At 40.7% G+C, this 24,161-nt stretch overlaps 1 protein-coding gene across 3 annotated transcripts in view; it reads right to left on the bottom strand.

Moving 5' to 3' along the window:
• The window catches only part of LOC137518702 (uncharacterized), a 268,697-nt gene that overhangs the window by 226,740 nt on the left and 17,796 nt on the right, over positions 1-24,161 (bottom strand). For all 3 annotated transcript variants that reach the window (XM_068236883.1, XM_068236884.1, XM_068236885.1), the window contains exons 4-7: positions 21,793-21,962; positions 18,333-18,409; positions 14,007-14,124; positions 8,279-8,518 (exon numbers count right to left, since the gene is read on the bottom strand). In XM_068236883.1, coding sequence (XP_068092984.1) covers positions 8,279-8,518; positions 14,007-14,124; positions 18,333-18,409; positions 21,793-21,962 — 605 coding nt within the window. The remainder of the gene's footprint in view (positions 1-8,278; positions 8,519-14,006; positions 14,125-18,332; positions 18,410-21,792; positions 21,963-24,161) is intronic.

Below are 24,161 nucleotides of genomic sequence, written 5' to 3'. Positions count from 1 at the left end.
ATGTCAAATCAAACAGTTAAAATGTCTGGAATGGGGAAAAAAATTCTAAATATTTTGGTACATTTTAAGAAAAAATGATAACACAATAAACAATGATTAAAACAGTAGCTTTCTTATTCATGGGAACAGAGACCGAGGCTGCTGAAAGGGTGATCTAGCCTGTTTCCAAATAACCTGTGAGGTACACAGAGCTTACAGACCTTGATTCATGTTTCCTTCTTTCTGAGATGAGAGCTGAAAAATCCTGGCTGCTTAACGTAAATGTGGCTGACTTCACCGAAAGGAAGTTGAACGCTTGGGGTGGTGACATAATTGGCAGTATAACTAAATTCTTTCAATTTTACTGGGTTTTCAGACTACACTACATAGTTTGCTTGGATCATACAGAACTGCCTTAAGAAAAGTGGTACAGATATGACTCTTAGTACACTATGCAGCTACAACTGTGATGATTCAGTCCTACAGGACATGGTGCACTTCAAAGAGGGACCTTTCTGCGGTTCACTACACTGTGTCATCTAAGGTTGGATTATTCTGTGCCTCAGTACATAGTACACTGTAAACAGGTTGCAAAAGAATTTGGTTCACACATAAATCTGAACATTTCTGGTCTAGTCCTGTCCTGTCAGTTTTGCATAAGATTTGTATCCGTTTTCTATCAGTTTTACCTGACAGGATTGGAACTGTATATCTTTTATATGTGAACACACCCATGGAAAAAAGATACAAAACTGACAGGAAAGGGATGGCTGGACCAGCAATTTATGTGTGAACCAAGCCATAGAAAACTCATCCAAAACTGATGCCAACTGTCAAAAACTGACTGCACAGGACTCCACACATTTTATGTGTGAACCTTAAAGAGGAACTCCAGTGAAAATTATGTAATAAAAAAAAGTGCTTCATTTTTACAATAATTATGTATAAATGATTTAGTCAGTCTTTGCCCATTGTAAAAGCTTTCCTCTCCTTTATTTACAGTCTGACATTTATCACATGGTGCCATTTTTACTGCTGGCAGGTGATGTAAGTGGAAGTACCTACTGCTTGCTTTTTTGGCAATTGGAAACAGCTGTAAACAGCTATTTTCCACAATGCAACGAGGTTCACAGACAGGAAACTGCCAGGAAAATGGTCCTCACAGTCTCCTGTGGGAGGGGCTTCACCACAATATCAGCCATACAGGGCCCCCTGATGATCCATTTGTGAAAAAAAATAGATTTCTCATGTAAAATGGGGTATCAGCTACTGATTGGGATGAAGTTCAATTCTTGGTCACGGTTTCTAAAATGAAGCAAATACTTACCTAAGGAGAGGGAAGGCTCTGGGTCGTAGAGAGCCTTCCGTCTCCTCTCTCGTTGCTCTCTATCCTGTGCTGGCACCCCCCCCCCCCCATTTCAAACCCCCGCCGAAAGGGTATTTGAAAGTCTTCAGGAGCCGTGTCCTCCCAAAGACATGCAGCTCCATACTGCACAGGCGTGAGTGTGCAAGAGAGCGTGCTTGCACAGGCGCAGCACAGGGCCGCCCTTTTTCAGGAGCACTCGGGCTCCCTGAAGACTTCTGAAGCCTCCTTCAGCCGGGTAAAGCAGTACTTGACTAATTTAGTCAAATACTGCTACCAGGCGAGCCAGCAATGGAACGAGGGGACCAGGAGAGGAGCGGGAAATCTCTATAGGACCCAGAGCCTTCCCTCTCCTTGGGTAAGTATATGTCTCATTTTTTTTAAATGCGGTTCCCATTCACTTTAAAGAGGAACTCCAGTGAAAATAATGTAATGAGCAAAAGTGCTTAATTTTTTACAATTATTTATAAATTATTTAGTCAGTTTTTGCCCATTGTAAAATCTCCCCTCTCCCTGATTTACATTCTGACATTTATCACATGGTGACATTTTTACTGCTGGCAGGTGATGTCAGTCGAAGTAGCTGCTGCTTGTTTTTTTTGGCAGTTGGAAACAGCTGTTATTTCCCACAATGCAACAAGTTTCCCACAGTGTGATGTCAGGACCATAGGTCACACTTGTCCATGCAGAAAACCAGCGCTTTTCTGCTGTGGGCATTTTCTTGCATTTTTCCTGCGCTAGCGGTTTTCTATGTGTGTTTTATGCATTTTACAACCAATATCCATATTTAACAAGTAAAAATGAATAATTTTCAAATACGTTTTTACCTTATTTGGGCAAAAACGCATCAAAATTGCATGCAGGTTTTTTCCATCATCGGAAAGAATTGCATGCAGAACGCATATATTCTGCATACAGTATGCAGAAAGAAGGAACTTGCATTTTAAAACGCATTTATACAAGCTTTGAAAAACACATACCAAATTACCAATGTGTTTTTGTTCAGCCCATAGACTATCATTATGTGCATTTTTGCATGCGTTTTCTAAAACGCATGCGATTCAAACAAGCGTGACCCTGGCCTTAAGCTTGGTTACCACTTGCACCGGACCATGTGCGGCCAGAAGGAGCAGACAATTTAGTGTCCGTTCCAATGGTCCGCTGTGGCTGTAGCCAGGGGCAGATGCGTTACCCCCATAGGCTACATGAGGAACCATCTGCTTTTTGGGGGATCATCGCGGACTACATAGAATGGATCCATTGTAGACTGATAAGTGTGAATAGCTCCTAAATATATATATATATATATATATATATATATATATATATATATATATATTTATACTAGTAGACCTAAGCCCGTTTAAAAACGGGCTCTAGGTCTGTGTTTCTGGGCACGCGTGCGCCCGCCACCCTCCGGCCCATGCGTGCACCATTCACACACCCGGCCGCCTGCTCACCCACCGCACATCCGGCCACCCGCTCACATGCCGCCAGCTCGGTTCCCTGTCCCTTTCCTCCTGTCTCTGTGAGGCTGGGTCTGTGTTGTGCACATGCACAGTAGCAAAAAGCACAGACAATGCTACACAGAGACAGGAGGCACGCGCAGGGACATAGGGGTTTTATTATACAGGATATATATATATATATATAAATATATCTATATATATATATATATATATATAGAGAGAGAGAGAGAGAGAGAGCTGTTTGCTGTCAGATTTGCGATGAGCCAAGAATGGAAAAAAAATCACTGAGCTCTGATCGGTTAATGGGAACATGTTTCCCCAAAGCTGATCAAAGTGCCTGTGAATGAGTGATTAATGAATGGTCAAGGCTTCAGAAAAAAGACAGTGGTCATTCATTAAAATTAAAGTAAAAGCACATATACACACACTTCCTATATGCTGTTCTATGTACACAGGATTAAGTGTGGGGACATCTAGTAGCCAAAAGTAAATTCACGTTTAAAACATATTAAAAAATAAATCTCCTATAGCTATTAATGCCTTCCACCCCCTCCCCCATAGTTCAAAACAAAACAAACAAACAAAAAAACAAAGTGACAGCATTTAAATAATTTTACGTTTAATTTTTTTAATATGTATGTTATGAGGGTATATTAACCTATTTTGGTTCCTGGACGTAGTTTCTACGTCCAGGAACCATGCACGCTACCGCGCGCTCCCGCGGCCGATCGTGCGCGTGCACGCGCACTCCCGGCCGCGGATTCGGTAGCCAAGGAATCAATGTATCGGGCTATGGTGCCCGATCACTGATTCCTCTCCCCCGATGAAAAAGCGACAGCTTCTCTCGGAAGCTGTGCTTTTTCTGGCTGTCTCCTTCCCGATGCGTCACTCTAAGCGCGTGCTATGCTTAGAGTGACATCATGTAAACAAACTCATGGCCACCATCTTGTGGCCAAAAAGTAATACTACACCTGAAAAAAATTTTTTTTAAAAATTAACACACATTTACATTATAAATCTATTGTTTACCTCCCACCCTCCCAAAACTACCCAAATAAAATGTTTACTATAAAAAAAACCATTACAATAAAAAAAAACATGTAAATATTTACCTAAGGGTCTAAACTTTAAAATATCAATGTAAAGATGAAATATTTCTATATTTTTTTTATTTTAAACTTGTAAATAGTGATAGATGCAAAATGGAAAAAAATGCACCTTTATTTCCAAATAAAATATTGTCGCCATACATTGTGATAGGGACATAATTTTAATGGTGTAACAACCGGGACATATGGGCAAATACAATACGTGCATTTTAATTATGATGGCATGTATTATTTTAAAACTATAATGGCTGAAAACTGAGAAATAATGAATTTTTCCATTTTTTTTCTTATTCTTCCTGTTAAAATGCATTTACAGTAAAGTGGCTCTTAGCAAAATGTACCCCCCAAAGAAAGCCTAATTGGTGGCAGAAAAAACAAGATATAGATCAGTGCATTGTGATAAGTAGTGATAAAGTTATAGGCTAATGAAAGGGAGGTGAACATTTCTCACGTGAAAACAACGGAACGCGAATGGGTTAATATTATTTTTTGCAAATAAGGGCTTGTAATTATTGATAGAGTATAAACAAACACAAAACTGAAAAAATATACCTTTATTTCCAGATAAAATATTGTCACCATACTTTGTACTGAGGACATAATTTGTACTAACCAGGACACTTTTATTTTCAAACTATAGTGGCTGAAAAATAATAGAAACAATGTCTTTTTTCAATGCCTTTTTTCTTATTCCCTTAAAAATGCATACGAAATAAAATAATTCTTAGCAAAAAGCACTACCTAAAGAAATCCTAATGTATGTGTGTTAAGTAGCGATAAAGGTATTGGCAAGTGAATGGGAGGAGCATGAAATTTCAGGGGAAATAACTTGTGGTAGGTAAGTGGTTATAAAGGAAGGGAACCACTGCTCAGCGTTTGCACAAGCATAGGGTCAGCTCTAGTAAACCGAGTTGAAACTTTATCTGAAATTTTAAAGAAGTACTAAACTGCTTTAGTGAACAAGCTTGCTATCACTCAGTTCACTTTAATACAATACAGCCAATGGTTAGCTCTCATGCCTTGCAGTGCTGGGTTCCCAGTTCAAATCCTATGCGGGGGCACTATCTGCACAGAGTTGGATGTTCGCCTCGCTTCTGTGTGGGTTTCCTCCAGGCACTCCAGTTTCCTCTCACATCCCAAAAATAGGTTAATTGGTTCTACCTTAATTGACCCTAGACTACGATACATACACTACAAGATACATACATAGACAATGATTATAGTAGGGATTACATTGTGAGCCCTTCTGAGGTACAGCTAAGTGACAACAAAATGTACTCTGTCCAACACTGTGGAAGATGTTGCGCTATAAAAATAATAATAATAACAATAATGCCTTGTATGTGTGTATAAGGCTTAATTTAACACCCCCCCCCCCCCCACCTAAACTGATGATTCTGACTTCAGGAGTGGTTTCTCTTTGATTGTAGCACCATCTGTACCCATATAAACCGGCTCTAAGATGTGCCATGAATTACTGTATCTCAAATAATACCATTGTTATTTACATTGCCTTACTACATAAACGCATTAAGATTTGTCAGATTATAATTATTAAGTGTTGTGTGAAAAATTGTAGTTGATAGTGTACCAATATGCAATGTAATAATGTTCCTGGTATTATTATTATTATTAATAAAGTAATACATGATGGCTAGTTTAAGGCTGCATATGCTTCTGCTTTACACCTGGGAAGAAAGGTCATTTTTACTTATATTCCTTGACTTACATTCTCTGCAAAGTTTCTGCTCTAGTTTCTTGTAGAAACACAATGTATTTGGCACTTATTAAAATCATTTCCATTCTCATACAGATGCTGACATACAGAAAATAACCTCTTAGGAAGTGGTGGTCTCATCATCTTTCAAAAATGAATACCTCGGGTCATGTTAATCAATTTCTGATATATGTAGTTTTCTGAAAGCACTTCTGGGAAAGGAATTGTGGGCATGACTAATAGTGACAAGCATATGAATCCCATTCTCCATACATTTTAGAAGTGGTCCATTCTAGAAGACTTTACCTTCTGAAGTATTAAAGAGGCCTTAAATAAAAAATAAAAATCAAGCATTTTTTCTTGCTTCAAGCATGAAAATTGAACCGCATTAATTTTGAAAGAATACCATATTTTAAACTGTGTGATGAAATAGCTCTACACCTAGTGACTACATGACAAGTGTTCTTTAAACTGCAAGACAGGGCACTGGAATTGTTACAGTGAATAATAGATGGTGCATAAGATTTACATAGAGTACTAACCGTAATATCTAAAAGACTTGCTAGATTTTTCTTGCTATCTATGTTAAATGAAGAGAGAAAAACTTCAAGAACAAAAGAAAAACTTTCTGCCCACCACTACTGCATATACATTCTAATTAAAGGAGAACTCCAGCCATATTCAAGTAAAGCCATGGATGGAGATGACTGGGGCACAGTAACTGATGCCCAAATCAGGACCTCAATGCAAACTTATGGTTCCTGGAGTGCTTCTGCCCTATAGAAGAGTTCCTGGGGCAATTAGTTTGCTACACATAGGAGAAAGCATTGACTTTCCAGTGCACAACATGGTAGTATAGTAGCTAGCACTCTCACTTTGCAGAGCTAGGGTCTCATCTCATGTTCAAATCTAGACCAGGACACTGCATGTAGTTTGTATTCTCTGATTTTATTCCACATCACAAACATATACTAATAACTTATATGGCGCATGCAAAATTGGCCTCAAACTATTATAAGGTAATAGGCCATGACTGTGATTGCAAGCTTCTCTGAGAGTCCTATGGTGGGGTAGATATTACTCCCATTTCCCACCTAAGCAATCACATGCCCCTGGGTAAACCTCTTTATTAATACTCTAATAATATACCGGGCCTCTGACAGACAAGTATGGCAAATAAGAACATATTTTGTAAATGATAACAATAAATACTTGCTCTCTATAACTGAATTACATGGCTTAGAAAAGGAAGACATCTGATTGGTTGCAGTTGCCATGCTCATTTACAAGACAATTGAAGTGAAAGGCACATGGAGCCTGCCATATTTATTTGCTTTTAAACAATACCAATTGACAGGCATTCTGCAGATCTTTCGTGAACCAGTAGTGTCTGAATCACACACCTGAAACAGGCATGTGGAAATGCAGCTAAACTTAAGTTAAACATCTCCTCTGCATGCTTGTGCAGGGTCTATGGTCTAGAGCAGGGGTCAGGAACCTATTTGGCTGCGAGAGCCATAAATGCCACTTATTTTAAAATGTAATTCTGTGAGAGCCATAAGTTTCAAATTGGGACAGTGCACATGTGCAACAGAGGGCTCATGTACCTGTTGCCATGGTGATGTGTATACAATTGATCCGCCGGACAATGGAAGTGTCAGACGTCATCAGCTTCTCTTGGTTTTTATCAACATCAGCAATTTCCCCGAGACAGAAAGAGCAATTTCCCCGAGAGCCAAGAGAAATACAGACTAACAGCTTGTACAATTAGCTAGCTGACTTGGGGGTTGATTCACTTTGCAGGACGAGATCCCCACACTTTGGCTCAATAGGCTGCTTGTCAAGTGACAGTCGGCCTATTGGGCCGATCAAAGTGCGGGGATATCGTCCTACAAAGTCACTGGACCTGACAGGGTCCAGAGTGGGACAATTGGAGCAGCTGTTCATTTTGGGGCGAGCGGAAGCAAGTTAGCAGTACATGCTACAGCAGTAGCGTGCCTATTTTGAAAATTTTACTTGCGCTGCCACACTAAAATGCACTTCTTGAGCAGTGTAGCTTAGTGAATCAACCCCTAACTGTGAGCCAGATGTAGCCATCAAAAGAGCCACATCTGGCTCCCGAGCCATAGGTTTCCTACCCCTGGTCTAAGGGCAGAGGACTAGCAAAACAGACAGGCAGTTTGCATTGTTTAAAATGAAATAATTATGGCAGCCTCCATATTCCTCTCACTTCATTTGTAAGCTTTCCTTTTTTGATTTTTAAGAAAATCTTAAGAATTCTGTGTAAGTTGGAAATCATCTGTGCTTAAACAAAACAACATTCTTAGCTAATTTATAGTAAACAACCCTTGCATAGGTGTTTACACTACATATATTATGTCGTTATACCCGAATGATGTATGACCCATAATCACTTTACCAAACCAGCAACAATCAATGCAAAATGCTTTACAAAAAAATAGTGTGAACTTGTTAATGTTGACATACTGTACAGTGCCGTTCATTATTCATGATATACTTGCCAGTGTATGATCATTTCAGGTGACATCAAAATGATGTCAATCAAAACTTTACTCTATTTCATTTCATAAGAGCTTACCCTGACACAATAAAATATTTTAAAATAAAAATATAAACTTACTGTGTGTACAGTGTGGTTCATGGTGATCTCCACATCAAAAAATTGACCATTATGGTAAACTGGCAAAGTTGTTTCAGCCCAGAGGTGTTCTTTAACTTTGGACCACTGTAGAGCATGACCTCCAGGCCGGCTAAGCAGAGACGTTTTCACAACATATTGACCCCTGGGAATCTTATCTTTAACCCCACGTAAACATTTCAATAAAATCTGTATTGGTTGAGGCCTGTCTGACCTGCCACTCTGAAAAAAAAAAGCGTGTAAGATAAATAGGAAAAGCATTTTTCTGCAATTAAAAATGTTGTTCAAGCAAAACTGATAACTTTGCTGATGATGGATAGAGGCTGTCTCATTCTGCTTTCTAAAGCCGGATTTTCGACTCTTTTTTAATGGAGAAAATAGCAAGGGAAGTGCATTAATACCACATACGTATATTTTTGAATCAGGATGATACCATTTATTAGCAAACTTAAAAGAAAAAGAGTAAGCTTTTCGCTAAAGAAACTTCTTCAGACTAAAGAAAATAGGAATAGTCTGAAGAAGGCTCATGAACCAAAAGCTTACTCTTTTAGTTTTAAGTTAGCCAATAAATGGTATCATCCTTATTCAAAACTTCCTGCTTTTACGGTTGGCTAACATGGTACAATCCTCTAACAATACAGTATGGGCATGTCACTAATTAACTGTATGCTGTGGTATATAGAAGTTGGCCTTTATTAACAGTCACTCTGATGTAGATAAACAGATTATCATATAATACAATATGCTTAACAAATAAACCTTTTATTCAAATATATAGCTAGTTAGTGAAAAGCAATGTGCAAATGGTTAAGTGCTTTAGCCTGTTGTAATTGGTCACATCCTTTCTACTGTCTATAAAAATGTTGCTTGGGTCTGAGCCCAAACCTCCTTATGCTAACTAGCTAGCCCTGACTACCAGAAAAACAACTGAAAACAACCTAAGCGCTAATAGTACAGAATTTCTGTTTGTTTTTTTTTTCAGTTTAGCTAAAAAGCAGTCTTGCATACTTGCTAAATATAAAATAAAGTGAATGTTCAGTGAATGTTAGTCATACATAAATCTGTGAATAGACATTGAACATATAATGCCAGTTATGACACTACAGTAATTGTACATAGGCTTGATTTTATTGACAAAAAATGTACAGTATATACCACGAAATAAAGATTTTTTTTTAAAAGCCCATTCAAAATTAAAGCAAGCTTGAAGTTTGTGTAAAAAAGACAGTCTCTCTTTTTTTTTAAAGCAAACTGTGCAGTTATCTCCTCATTATTCAGGGAGAATGACGGGGGTGTAACTACAAGCCATGGGGTCCCCCAGCAAAACTTAAATGGGGCCTCTTAATGCTCACTATACCCCTTCCCTAGCCTACCCCTGGTGACCCTTACTGTCTGGGGGCCCACCTTGCTAGGGTCATAAAACAAGTGTGGACATCATAATCTTCACAGCCATAACAAGTGTAGCCTTAAGAACACCTGATCTGAAGAATGGACCCCTTTATTGGAGAGAGTGAACTAGTAGTTGGGGCCCCCTTACTGCTACGGGCCCCCCCCTCCCCCCCCCCCGCCCCCCCCCACGGTCACAGAGACTTGTCTCACTCTAGTTACGCCCCTGGAGAAGGAAATCACAGAATACGCCCTGTCTGTGCACTTTGCTGGTGAGGGAATAACTAGCCAGATCACTGCACATGGAGGGGTGGCTAAGCTGAGGCAAATTACATTTGTGTATCACATCCAGCCCTTACATTTAAAGGGATACTTTAGGGGGGTCGGGGGAAAATGAGTTGAACTTACCCGGGGCTTCTAATGGTCCCCCGCAGACATCCTGTGCCTGCGCAGCCACTCACCGATGTTCCGGCCCTGCCTCCGGTTCACTTCTGGAATTTAAGACTTTAAAGTCTGAAAACCACTGCGCCTGCGTTGCCATGTCCTCAATCCCGCTGATGTCACCAGGAGTGTACTGCGCAGACACAGACCATACTGGGCTTGTGCTATACATTCTTGGTGACATCAGCGGGATCAAGGACACGGCAACGCATGCACAGTGGTTTTCAGACTTTAAAGTTGGAAATTCCAGAAGTGAACAGGAGGCGGGGCCGGAGCATCGGTGAGTGGCTGCGCAGGCACAGGATGTCTGCGGGGGACCATTAGAAGTCCCGGGTAAATTCAACTCATTTTCCCCCGACCCCCCTACAGTATCCCTTTAAGCCTGAGCATACTTATAATAAATAAGTTAAAAACATGTTAAAATGTGGCTCAGTTCAATAATACAGTATCCTTGAATACTGATAAATCTACCTATTGTTATCACTAAGGAGTATAGCTTATATTCCTGTAATCACTGTATGTAGAAATGCTGATAAAGACTTGTACAGGAAAGATAAAGCATATTATTACAAATGAGTGGGAACATCTGAAATGGGGGTATAACGTACATTGCATTATTGATCAGGGCTAGGGATGATCAATAAGATGCAAATAATTTGTCCTTACATTCAAATGTCATGAAAATTGTATTCAGCTTGGAACTGGACAAATCTGGATAGCTATCTGTCAATTTTTATTGGTCCATGTTCAATCTGCATAATATTTACATGACATTTGAATGCAAGGAGAAATTGCATTTGCATCTGATTAATCATCCCTAATCAGGGCCCTTGATAACACCTTTAAAGAGAATCTGAACTGAAAATAAAAAGTCAAAATAAACATACACAGGTCATATTTACCTCCTCTGTTGTCTGCTCCTCAATCTCTTTCTCCTCTCCTGCGTCCCATTTGTCCACTGTGATCAATTAAATTCTCTGTCCTCCATTTTAAAAATGGCCCTTACCCCATAACAGCTTCCTGGTCAGCACACTGTTAAACTGTAATATTACCCACTTAAAGAGAGTCTGAAGCGAGAATAGATCTCGCTTCAGACCTCATAGCTAGCAGGGGCATGCGTGCCCCTGCTAAAACGCCGCTATAGCGCGGCTTAACGGGGGTCCCTGTCCCCCCAAACCCCCTCCGTGCAGCGGGGGAGCGCTTCCTGGTTGGGGCAGGGCTAACCGCCGCAGCCCTGCCCCACGCGCGCCTGTCAGACGCGTATCTCCGCCTCTCCCCGCCCCTCTCAGTCTTCCTTCACTGAGAGGGGCGGGGGAGAGGCGGCGATGCGCGTCTGATAGACGCGCTGGGAGGCAGGGCTGCAGCCGTTAGCCCTGCCTCCAGGAAGAGTTTTCCCTACGACCATTTTACGACCAACTTTTGCGGGGGGTGGGTTGGGGGTGAAGGGACCCCCGTTAAGCCGCGGGATAGCGGCGTTTTAGCAGGGGCACACGTGCCCCTGCTATATATAAGACCTGAAGCGAGATTTAGTCTCGCTTCAGTGTCTCTTTAAGCCATAGGGAAACATGGACATTACCTTGCACATTTCGTTGTAACTGACAGCTGATGATATATAACTGACAGCAACTGGTGTATTGTAGTTCTGGCAAAATATTGTCAGAACTGGAAGGGATCACTATTAAAAGAAAATGCTGAGCTTCTGAGAGCAACTGACAGTGAGGTTAGAATGTAATATTCATTTGCAGCTACGTCATGTGTTTATTTGAAATAATTTTACTCACTTCAGGTTCCCTTTAAGCAATAATCAGGCCCAGATTTACATCACATGAGCCTATAGGAACAGATGTCTTGGCACCCTAGACTTCACCCTCCATGAACCTGAAAACCCCACTGAACCGCACCTTCACAAGTGGGGCCTAAAAGTATTAGGTAACTAGAGGTGCCCCCAGTTGAGGGTAGATTTGGTAAGTGGAATGGTGAGAGTCAGGTAAGTAACCTCTCATTGACACTCCACTAAGGACTCTTCATAGGGAAGAAGGGAAAGATCAACTCAGGGAGGGGATTGAGCCGCCTTTCCATCATCAGGTGCCTATAGGCACTTGCCTACAGTGCCTTATGGTAAATCCAGCCCTGGCAATAATGCTTTAAGGATAGCACAGGTGTGAAAAAAGCACAGGATTTAAATTTGTTTAAAACTACTCTGCTCTATAACCTGCCAAAATTAGGAACTGTTACGAGTCTTAACGTGGGCCTGAACTTAGAACTTCCTCTCTGCTCTAAAAGATAAGCATAAAAGGGCTTGATTCACAAAGCGGTGCTAACTGTTAGCACGCCTGTGAAAACCCCCTTGGCACGTCTAAACAAGCTTTTCGCGCATAAAACTTTACGCGCGTACTGCACAGAGCACAGGGCGCTCCGCGCGAAGTGCCCATTAAAGCCTATGGGACTTAGCGAGCGTAAAACTTTGCGCGCGTAAAACTTTGCGCGCGATCTGATTGAGAAATCCGGTGCTAACCTACTTAGCACCCTGGTTAGCACGGCTAAAGACTTTAGACGTGCTAAGTAGGTTAGCACCGCTTTGTGAATCAAGCCCATAATCTTTAAAGAAAAACATTTATTTGTTACAGCTGATGCAAATCCTGCAATACATCTGCAGTGTGTCTACATCCTGCTTTTATGGAAGCAGACATAGGGTTAACATCCTTTGTTTACAAATTAGCTGCTTTGCAAAGGCAGCCAGCGAACACAGCTGAGAGATCAAATTACACTTGTAATTAGACACAGGTGAGAGGGAATTAGACAGGCTAAACTCTCTAAATACATTCAAAGTGCATTCTCTATGTATTCATTCTGTCCTGTGCAAGAGTTCAAGTCCACTTTAACAAATATGTTCAAAGGTGAATCTCTCTAGTGAAATATCCATTACAGAATGTAACATGGCTCCCATCTATGCATTCCAGCTGAGTATGTCACTTGTGTGGCGTAAGTTGTGTGCATGTTTGTGATTCTGCATGCATGTGTGTGAGAAATGTTGCCCCTAATTCTCTGTGTGTTTGCACATCCCTTCAACTATAAAAAAGCAATGTACTTTTTTTCTGTAATAAATACAAAATATATAATATCCTTTGGAAACCTCAAGGCAGGATTATTGATGCAAGCAGGCTTGGTTATTAAGAACATTCCAAATTAGAAAGCATTTATGAATGTTATATTGAAATATATTTTGGAAGCTCAGCATGCCAAGTGTGACATTTTACATTTTAGATTCCTCAGCAACAGTAATTTTGGAAATGTCATACAAACAAAGAATTTATAATTTTCTACTGAAACGACTACGTATGCCCAGTTAGTTATCCCTTCCCTGGTTTCCCTGGTCGCTTCAAGTGAGCAAGCCATAAAAACTCTTTATCTCTCCGAAACACAGCAATTTAGAAGATAATCGAATAGTGACTGGGGGGCACAAACGCCAGTCTGAGGAATTAAACCACAATCTCTCTTTACATTTACAACCTTCCTCAAAGCCAGTGTCAGATGAGTAGAGAAAGGAAGATAGAGCATTCATCACATACCATCCCTGTCTCATTTACATGGTGGCGCAGCTGCCTGTTGTCCTGCTGAAAGAAATTCTTTGGCCAGCCCCAGCAAACTCTTCTGAAAGACTGTAGCCATGCCCAAACCATTCACAGCTAATAACATTCGACAGCCTATTTAAGTGTTACTGTAATTTGGGCTGAAAAGCAAATACGATTGCCTTAAATCACTCACCTCATAAAATAATAAACCAAAGGGAAAAATAAATACCAAAAACATCTACACTTGGGGCAAATCAATAGAATTGATCAGGTCTTTAAAATCAACAAAGAACACTCATGTAGGATCTCACCTTCCAGCAAAGTCCTGCTGCTCCATTTGATTCATTATTCACTTCAGAGATGTTGCCAAGCTTGGCTAGAATTTCTTCTTTGTGGGCATTTGCTGCATTGAACAACTGGCTTTCTGTTCTGCATTAGTCACAGGAAGCGAAATAATTATACAGAGCACAAATGAAATTCATTTGCCGTCGGATTTACAGTGCAATTTGGTTTCCTTTCAATAAAAGGCTATCAGTAGACAGGAGGAAATATAGCATTATGCAGCAAACTGCCAAGTAAATCTTCTTACAAAAGAAATAGGAAACACACCAAATCCCAAACATCAGTGATTAAAAATGATCTGTAGTTTTCCTTGAGAACCATACGATATGCCACAAAAACAATTTGATAAAAATCAACACTTGTTTTTCGCTCTTTTAATTGGAGTTTACTGATTCAACATCAAAATTCCATTTTTATGCAAGTTTTACATGTTTACATTACTTTTTTTTCCATCAGTACGTTGTTTTTAATACAGTTTGTACAGTGAAAGTGAATGGATAGTTTCTGAGATTTCTCTGATTGTCATTCCTCACCCAACTGCATTAGGCAAAAAAATTATATGTGAGATGCAACAAAAGGTTCTAAATGTGATTTTGGTGCCTCAAAAGCATATTTGCAATATCTCATCATCTCCGTAGAGTTTAGAAAAATTATCTGTGTGAGTTTTGATTTCTTTCTCTCTCCTTCCTCCCCCCTCCAGTTTTAGTATGCATGAAGAAAGGGTGCCAGGAAAAATGGGCCCGACTGGATAATGAAATGGAGCCGGTGGATAATGTAATTTTAATAACGATAAACATTGTTGTCATTGTTGTCAAACTTGGTTATTGATAAATACCATTTTAAAAACAGATGGGAGATAACCACAAGATATTAATGTTAAAAATTGTTATGTAATTCAACAATACAGCTTAACCCAATCCTACTCTCACACAGAACCCTTCCCTGGTGGTGCCTAAAACTAACCACCCCCCTGGTGGTGCCTAAGCCTTACCACCCCCCCCACCCTGTTTGTGCCTAACCCAAACCACCCCTCCTGGTGTTGCCTAAAACTAACCGCCGCTCGGGGTGCCTAACCCTAACCACTCCCTCTTCAGAAACACCCTTTTACACATAGAAACAATAATATCTTTGATAACGTAAAATCTGTACATACAAATGAAATAATATGACAAAAGCTATAACATTGCAAGCTTCTAAAATGATAACATACTTCAAAAACTTTAATGTTCTAATGTTGTTAACAATATTTATCGGACGCCCTTTTTTCTGCTTTCTTTCGCCATATTAACGATAATTGCAAAAGAGTCTATGGCGGCGCCCTCTTCGTCCACTAGCCCCTGATGCCCTTTTTTTCCTGCTACCCAGTTTTGTGTTGATCCTCTATATGGGGTAATGTTCTTTTTTTAACCAATACCTCCCTTATTATGATCCACTTTATATAGAACCTGTTTTCTGAATTGAATGAGACTTATTCCTCTACCCCTTGGCACCAACTTCAAACATGTAGTGAAGTCAAACTCAAAATATTGTTTTATTTAAATATAGCGATGTTGCAATTCTGATGATGTAATTCCTCCTCTGCCATGCTTGTAGGAGGTATAGTTTGCATTTATGTTGCTCTTCCCCATGGTGCCATGTTGGGTATCTGCCATCCCTCCCTTTATATGTGTCCATCTATGCCATGCTCCTCTGCAGCTGCTAATATTAAAGGAACACCAAGTATACTGTATTATATGAGGCATATTGTTCTACCACCTTGCTAACATCTTAGTACTGGAACATTCCTCCTTCATTACATACTGACTTTTTGTATCACCTCTAATTGCTTTCGAAATAAATGAACGTGCTAGTGTACTGCCAAAACCCACCTGCACCCCTTAACTACACATTTAAAATACTGTCAAAAATGGCATAGCCAGCCATCAGACTGCCCAGCCATTTAATGTGATGGGCAGTGATGCTTATGGTAAAATACATACTGTACATGTTTCCCTGTTCATTGCCATGGAGTTCTGCTTGCCTGCTGTAACTGCTGTTCATGGCCTCAGATGTGTAGTAGCTTGCACTTTTGAGCTTTGGCTGTTGTCTGCCTATTGCTCAGGCAATCATGGCGGCACTAAGGGCTCATTCACATTGCATTCTGATCGTGTTAGCGTTAGCGTTGGGCTTTTCTTGATGCAATTTTTTTAGATTCCTGGCACTTGAGTGGGCGTTGCGTTTTTGGGAAAAGCACTTTTGTATGCGCTTTTTCTAAGCGTTTTCTTAATTCACTCCTTGACAAAAGTCAGGAAGTGAACTCTTTGACCCAGAAAATAATAAATATAATGTATTTATTCTTCAAAACACGAACGCAATAGCTGCACAAACTGATTTTGTGAGCGTTTTGCATTTTTCCTATACCTTCCATTGAGGCAAAAACGCCCTAAAAAATAGTACATGCAGCGCTTTCCTGAGCGGATCGGAAACAACCGCTCAGATGTGAACTCTCTCATAGAGAATCATTGCACAAGCGCTTTCAGGGCGATTTAAAAAAATCACCAATACTTAAACAAAATCACAAAACACCTCTAGTGTGAATGAGCCCTAAGTGAAAGGATTACAATGTGGAATCCATTAAAGTAGTAGATTTAAGCCTGAAAAGATGAGAGCGCTGCTCTGAAAAATATTAGAAGTGACAAAACCGACTTGTTAAAGAAACATTTAGCTGATTTCATATGAAAAAACAATAAAATAGTATTTTTTACCACTTCCCTACAACAAGTTATTTCCCCTTAATCAGCAGGGAGGGAAGGGATGCAGGCGGGGACTGGAGTTCTGCAGGAGGTGGGGAGAGCAGCAGACTGACACTATAGAGATAAACACAGCCAGCTCTGACAAGCTGTTTGTCAGCAGCATGGCTGTGATTTATGAGGGATTGCAGAGTGCAGGGAGACCTTAGGGGGGTTTGGGATAGCAACAGAGGCTGGGCTATATAGGCAGATCCAGCCTCTGTATGCAGATAATATTCTTCAAACCCACCTTGGGTTCTCTTTAAACTAAGCTTGTACCTGATATACTGTCTCCACTCAACTGGAGTATTAGCCGCAGAATGCTTCTGACTCTTTATTTATGGCAGAATATGATGCTGAACTGGCGGCCACCGGTCCTGGTGGAAGCCTAATTTAATGCTGGCTTTTCCTACTTTTCACACTTTCATTTAAAGAGAACCCGAGGTGGGGATCTTAGAGTTAAATCTATACACAGAGGCTGGGTCTGGCTATAGTGCCCAGCCTCTGTTGCTAGTTGAATATTCCCTAAATCCCCCCTGCACTAGCCCATAAATTACAGCCGCGCTGTCGGGCTCTGTTTACCATTCTAGTGCAACTCACGCCACTCCCCCCGCCTCCTGCAGAGCGCCGGTCCCCGCCCACGTCCCCTCTCTCTAAACAGTGGCGAGGGAAGGGACGTGGGTTGGGATCGGCGCTCTGCAGGAGGCGGGGAAGTGGCATGAGTGGCACTAGAATGGTAAACAGCCCGCTGCGACACGCTTAGTGTGGCCAGCGCGGCTGTAATTTATGGGCTAGTGTAGAGCGCAGGGGGGCTTTAGGGAGGATTCAACTAGCACCAGAGGCTGGGCACTATAGCCAGACCCAGCCTCTGTGTACAGATTTAACTCTAATGCTGGGAAACACGTTTCGTTTTTGCCTTCGTTTTAGCCTTCGTTTCGATTGTGCCTTTTGTCCTTTTCGTTCCCGAAATAATCGAACGTACGGTTAATATCACCACCCACGGTTTCGTTTTTTTTCCGATTATGATGGTTTCGTTTTTCCAATGATCGAAGGCTGCAAAGAAACGAAACGAAAATACGTTTTTACAGGGACGGACTAACATAAACGAACATATAATCGATCTGAACAGCCATCAAGCCTACCAATGGCTCGATTAGATGGATAAAGAGAGATAATATCAAACATGTTCGACCACTAGTCGTTCGTTTTTGGGGTCTATTAATCGAAACTATAATGAGATTATGACTATTTTCACATACGTTTTCAACACTCGATTCGTTTACTGAACGAATCGAAGGCTAAAACAAAGGCAAAAACGAAACGTGTATTCCCAGCATAAGATCCCCACCTCGGGTTCTCTTTAAGTTTGTGTGGATTGTTTGGTATTTTTAAGTTTTAAAAAACTTTTTAATGATTGTACACATCTTACTTATTTCACTCACTGTAACAAGTATGATACATTACACACCCTACAAAGCCTATATACATAATAAAGAATGTGGTTTGGAAAAAAGGCATTATACATACTTTTTAAATGAGTGATTTGATCTTCTGTATGATATTTTTCTTCCATTTTGAAAGAAACTGTCTTGGCATTTCATGTCCTGAATGGGTGAAGATACAGGAATATTTTACTGCTATCGCTTAAAAGGTACTGTACTGCTTTCATATTATCTTGTTATTATACTAGCATCTGTTTGGCATAATTGTTCAATCATGAATTGGGATATACGCCTGCAAAAAAAGTTAACTGTGCACAAGTGCACATTTTATAATCAGCCAGAGTGTCCCAAAACATAATCAGGCAGTGTGTACACAAAAATAGGCAGTGTGCCCCAAAACATAATCAGGCAGTGTGCCCCAAAACATAATCAGGCAGTGTGTACACAAAAAAGGCAGTGTGCCCCAAAACATAATCAGGCAGTGTGTACGCAAAAAAAATAAGGCAGTGTACTATCCCAAACATTTTCAGGCAGTTTACCCCCATATCACTGGTGGTCAGTGATGTTGCGCCTATATATACAGTATATAAAAAAGAAACCACAATCACCTTCCAGTTCACTTTCTTCCTCCAGCTTCCTGTGTGTCAGGTCTGTGCTGAGAGGAACTTTTTAGAGCACTCTCAATGGGTGACCAGAATCATTAGGGGGCTTACCCAAAGACTCCTTACTGCTTTATGTACTGGCTTGACCCAGGATTCAACAGCCTTACCAGTACATTATCTAGCAGAAAGGAATGTAACTTCTGGAAGGAGCCTGCGATTGTTAGAGAAATGTATGACTCCAGGTGAGGGGTGTGAGGCTGTTTTGGGAGGATGCTTTTCATTGTTGGGGAATTTGGCTGTTAATGGGAGGGTGACTGTTGGGGAGGGGTATGTGAATGCTGTGGTATGCCTCTGATTGTTTGGGGAGTGAAGGAAACTACTTGGGTACCTGCAACTTGGGGTGGTGACACCTACACCTGGTAGGGGTGAAGGGCTTGTACTGCTCGGGGTACACCTTTGACCGCTTTCTCCTAACATACACCTACACCTCTCTGCCACCATGCAGACTGTGGTAGCCTGTGCAGGACTGCCAGTGTCACTCTCCAGCATACTGCTCAATGTCTCTGCTGGCATCAGAAAACTCTTAAGGACCACAGTCTTAAACCCCCCTAGTGACCAGGCTATTTTTCACAATTAAGGCCACTGCAGCTTTAAGGCCTCGCTGCAGGGCCACAAAACTCAGCACACAAGTGATCCCCCCCCCCCTTTTCTGAATATCAACAGAGCTTTCTGTTGATGGGCTGCAATCGCTCACCCAATGTTTACTTATTTTTAATTTTTATACAAATATTTATTTATTTTTGTTTATAATACAGTTCCCTATTTTTTATTATTTTTTTAGCCCTCCCCCCCCCCCCCCCACAAGCAAATCAGCACACTCGGCTGTAATAGGCCTCAGCCTATGACAGTGGATCGCTTCCCTGCTTCCCATGAGGACAGCTGTACCACACGGCTGTCCCCATGTACAGCGATGCCGTAGATTGCAGCACTGTACAGAGTAAATAGCCGTCTAACAGTCTCCTAGTGCAAATCGCCATCCCCTGCAATCTCTGCCCCTAGCACTTCACACCAATTGGTGTTTAGTGGTCCTGGGGCTGCCGCTGCGTTCACGCCAATCAGCGTGGAGCGGTTGGCAAGCAGTTATGCCTTCCTCTCTTCCCTGTCTGCTCCACTGTCAAATTACAATTACTGAAGAGGTGGGAAAGCAATGTGAGAACAGCAGCCTGTAGATGCGGATGCCCATAGTGATGTGTGACCTGTATGACCCAGAAATAGAGTCACTTGGCTTGTGAGTGACACTTATAGCCCGGGCCAGTCTGATCCTAACACTGTGATAGGGATATTTTGAGCACTCTGTCAGATAGTTACAGGTGCCAAATTTCTGTCCCTAACAATGAACCTTGTCATCATGGGGTACTTCTGCTGCTTTAAATTGCACCTTTGTTAAAAGGGAACCTAAAGCAAATGAAAAAAAAAAAACATTTTAACTTCCCCGAGACTTCTACCAGCCCCACTGCAGCTGTCCTGTGCCCGCATTGCACCTCTTTCATCTGGATGTGCAGCTCTGGTCTGCGCACCTCCTGATCACACTCTTACACATACACGGGTGTGCTCTGCGCATGTGCAGAATAGGAAAATCTCGATTGCATATGTGCAGAATTTTCCCATCGAAGATGGCCGACAGTAGCAGTGGCCTACGGGTGACTGGAGCATCGTTCAGGGAGCATGTGGGCCACATGGGGGCTGCAGGGGGCTGAAAGAAGCCCCAGGTAAGTTAAACTGTTTTAATGTCAAGAACAAAGTGCACACACCCACTTCCATTGCCCAGGAGGATGAGGGGTTGACTACCCCCTTTCATATAGGAGTAGTCTGTGGGGAAGGGGAGCTTATGGGGGAATTTAAAAAACTCCTTTAATAACTAGTCCACAAAATATCTACTACCTTATGTGAAATGAGTATAGGGGTAAAATATTATCCCCAACCCATACCCAAAGTAAAAAAAAAAAATCTTAAAAATAAAATTTCAATGAAAAAAGTACACATGGCTGGAGAAGGTTCATGTATACTACCTCACACTGATCAAGTTACATTAAATTGCAGTTAATCAGCAGTTGAGATACAGACAGCTAATAATACTAATGATAAATTAACCCAAAAGTTTGTGCAAACTAGCTGTAAATTTGTTGTAAAGCAAAATATATTTGTTTTGCTTAACATTTCTTCCAAAGATAACTTTATTACTGACAGCGAAGGTTTTAGAGAGATTGGGACGTGTGCACAAAAAGTAGCCATGTGAAGGGAACTTTACTGTTATTTATGCCCACTATGTAGTCGGTGTAAGTACTTAGTGGTAAAATTGCAGTGCACTTCCTACTCACTGCTACTTTACTGATATTTAGAAAAAATGCCCCACTGACACATTATTTACCCCCACCTCTTGGTTTGTCTGTACAGAGTAGAGAAGTGCAGTGACTCTTCCAAAATAAATCTGTGTCTTTATTATGTCCCACCCCTAACTCTGAACTCCCACACGAAAATATAGAGAGCGCATTGGTCACAGATGTGTTGCCTATTTTTAAATCTGCTAAGTTGACCATGTCGTGTTTAAAAAGTTGAATCACTTGAGTAAATTTCCCCTCACCTCAGATCCTTTTATTATTTTCATTCAGATACTTTCCAGACCAGACATGTAAAGCCCATGATGAGCAGATGACATTGAAAAAAATCTTCAAATACTGCTGACTTGCTAAGCAACATGTGCTGTTATGTCTACAATGACCCAGTGATCTGGAATAAATTGCAAACATAAATGTTTAATTCTTTTTAGGGATACTAGTGGTCAGTGGTCCATAATGTATGTGTTCAAGTCTGGAAAGCAAATCTGATAAGTAATGGAAAGTAATGCTAACAATGACATTACTGAAATATTTGCTTAACTCTGACCTGTTCCTGTGAAAGGCTGCCAAGCATGATTATGTCATCCTGAGCGTCCTTCTCAAACTCTTCAATGTAGCAGGGAATAGCCTCATCTTTTGGGAGGAATTCGCCAGCACTGCTAAAGGCATCGGTCTGCACAGAAGTGGATGTAACTGTAGAAACTATCCGAGCTTTTGCTAAGAAGAGGAAAAGGCAATCTTACAGCCAAGAAACCTCACTACATAAAGCACATAAAACAAGACTATTATTGAATAGTAAAAACATAATTTTTGTTTTTAAACTATTCATTTATGTTCACTACAACTATTATATACAAGATAATTTTAAAACCCAATATCAAACATAAACACAATGTATTCCTAGAGCTGTGTAAAAGCTTGTCCAGACCTTTGTACAAACTCCTTGAATAACTGATCTCTAATAAATCATCTGGCTAGAAGCCCCTGACTAGCTACTTTCTGGAGCACAGCATCTAGAATGTACGCTAGTTTCCTTAGATATTAAAGCAATCTGAAGCAAAAATAAACATATGAGATAATTAATTGTATGTGTAGTACAGATAACAAATAGAACATTAGTAGAAAAGTAAAAAGTTTCATGTTGTTTTCCAGTATAGTAAGATTTAACACTTGAGTTGTTATCTATGCAAAAGAGCTTCTCTGAGTTATTCGACCTACATGGTCGAACTCAGTCCTGTTTTCTAAACAGCTTAAACAGCCAAGAAACAGTGAGATAAGGTTTTGCTGCAGGAAAGTTCAAAGGGTCATTAGCTCTGCTCTGTTTTACAGCTCAAAATACAGAGTGTAGTTTCTAAACTGAGAATATGACAGAATGAATGCAATGTTATAAACAAAGCTGTATAGCTGAAAAATAAAAATATGAGACTCTTTTCTTTGCTTCTAATAGTCTATTAATTATCTGTACTACACATACAATTCATTATCTTATAAGTTTATTTTCACTTCAGTGTCACTTTAAGCATGTTTCTCGCCCCTTGCAGTTTTTCAACAGCATGACTGTGCAAAGTGAATTACCAGCAGCCTAGTGACAGAGACTGCAGTTACCTTCTTCATCTGCACTGTTTCAGGTCATATGATCAGATTATAAAATCAGAGTGTTTAGCTGCAGACATGTAGCTCATAGTGACAGAGAACCACTAGTACACAAAAGAAAGAAACATTTGAGCACTCCGCTTATTATGCTAGCAGATGGAACACAATATATTTATGTCTGGCATCAGCCTATAAACATAATTAGTCCCCAAAACTGAATTGAAGAACTGAGATTGAAAAGATACAGTGAAAAAAGGACTAGTATGCACGTGCCAATATTCACTTTGATCCAATTGATGATCTCAAAAAATCAGACTGCCCAAGCACCAGAATTGAAATACACTGCTAATCAACCAGAATTAAATGGGTGATCAGGTGTTTAACACTCACATGGGCTGGATAAATATTCATTTTCATAATTTCACTTTGATATGACACATCTGTCCATACAGCTAGCAATCGGGAAATCAATTAAAATGACCGATTGCCTGAAAGATGTGTACATATATCAAGTCTATCTTTTTAGCAGATAAACCCTCATTTTATTTTTTCTTTTGCACTTAGGTTTGAGAAAAAAAAACAAAAACTTTTTGACGTACAAATATAACAGTATATTTAACATTATACATTAACACTGCAAATAATTGCAGAAACTTATTTTGAAATTGTGAATATTATTGTGACATTTTGACAAACTGTGAATTATTATTGCGACATCTTAGATTTGATTTTTTTTCAAAAAGTGTTTTTTTGTTTGTTTGGTTGTTTTTTTTTTTTGCAAGTTAACAAGTTTGCTTGGTTTTATCAACCAGCTAATGTTACAGTATTCAATCAGAGAGAGAACCATTGTCAGTTTTCTACCAAGGACCCAATTTTTCCTTTAAAGATAACCTAAAGTAAAAAAAAAAAAATGAGATAAACTCACCTGGGGCTTCCTTTAGCCCCCTGCAGCCGATCGGTGCCCTCGCAGCTCCGGTCCGATGCCTCTGGACCCGCCGGCGAACATTTCCGGTTTGGCCGTCACCGGCCGACAGGCATGGGAACGCGAGTGATTGTTCGCGTTCCCAGCCTGTATATCGCCCCCTATGCTGCTATTGCGGCCAGGAGGTCGCAATAGATGCATAGGGGGCGATAAACAGGCTGGGAACGTGAACAATCACTCGCGTTCCCATGCCTGTCGGCCGGTGACGGTGAAACCGGAAGTCGTCGCCGGCGGGTCCAGAGGCATCGGACCGGAGCTGCGAGGGCACCGATCGGCTGCAGGGGGCTGAGGGAAGTCCCAGGTGAGTTCATCTCATTTTTTTTTTTTTGCCTTTAGGTTCA

Source organism: Hyperolius riggenbachi, chromosome 5 (genome assembly GCF_040937935.1).
Source record: "Hyperolius riggenbachi isolate aHypRig1 chromosome 5, aHypRig1.pri, whole genome shotgun sequence".
In the NCBI taxonomy this organism is placed as follows: Eukaryota; Metazoa; Chordata; class Amphibia; order Anura; family Hyperoliidae; genus Hyperolius; species Hyperolius riggenbachi.
This window is presented reverse-complemented; position numbering and strand designations above follow the sequence as displayed.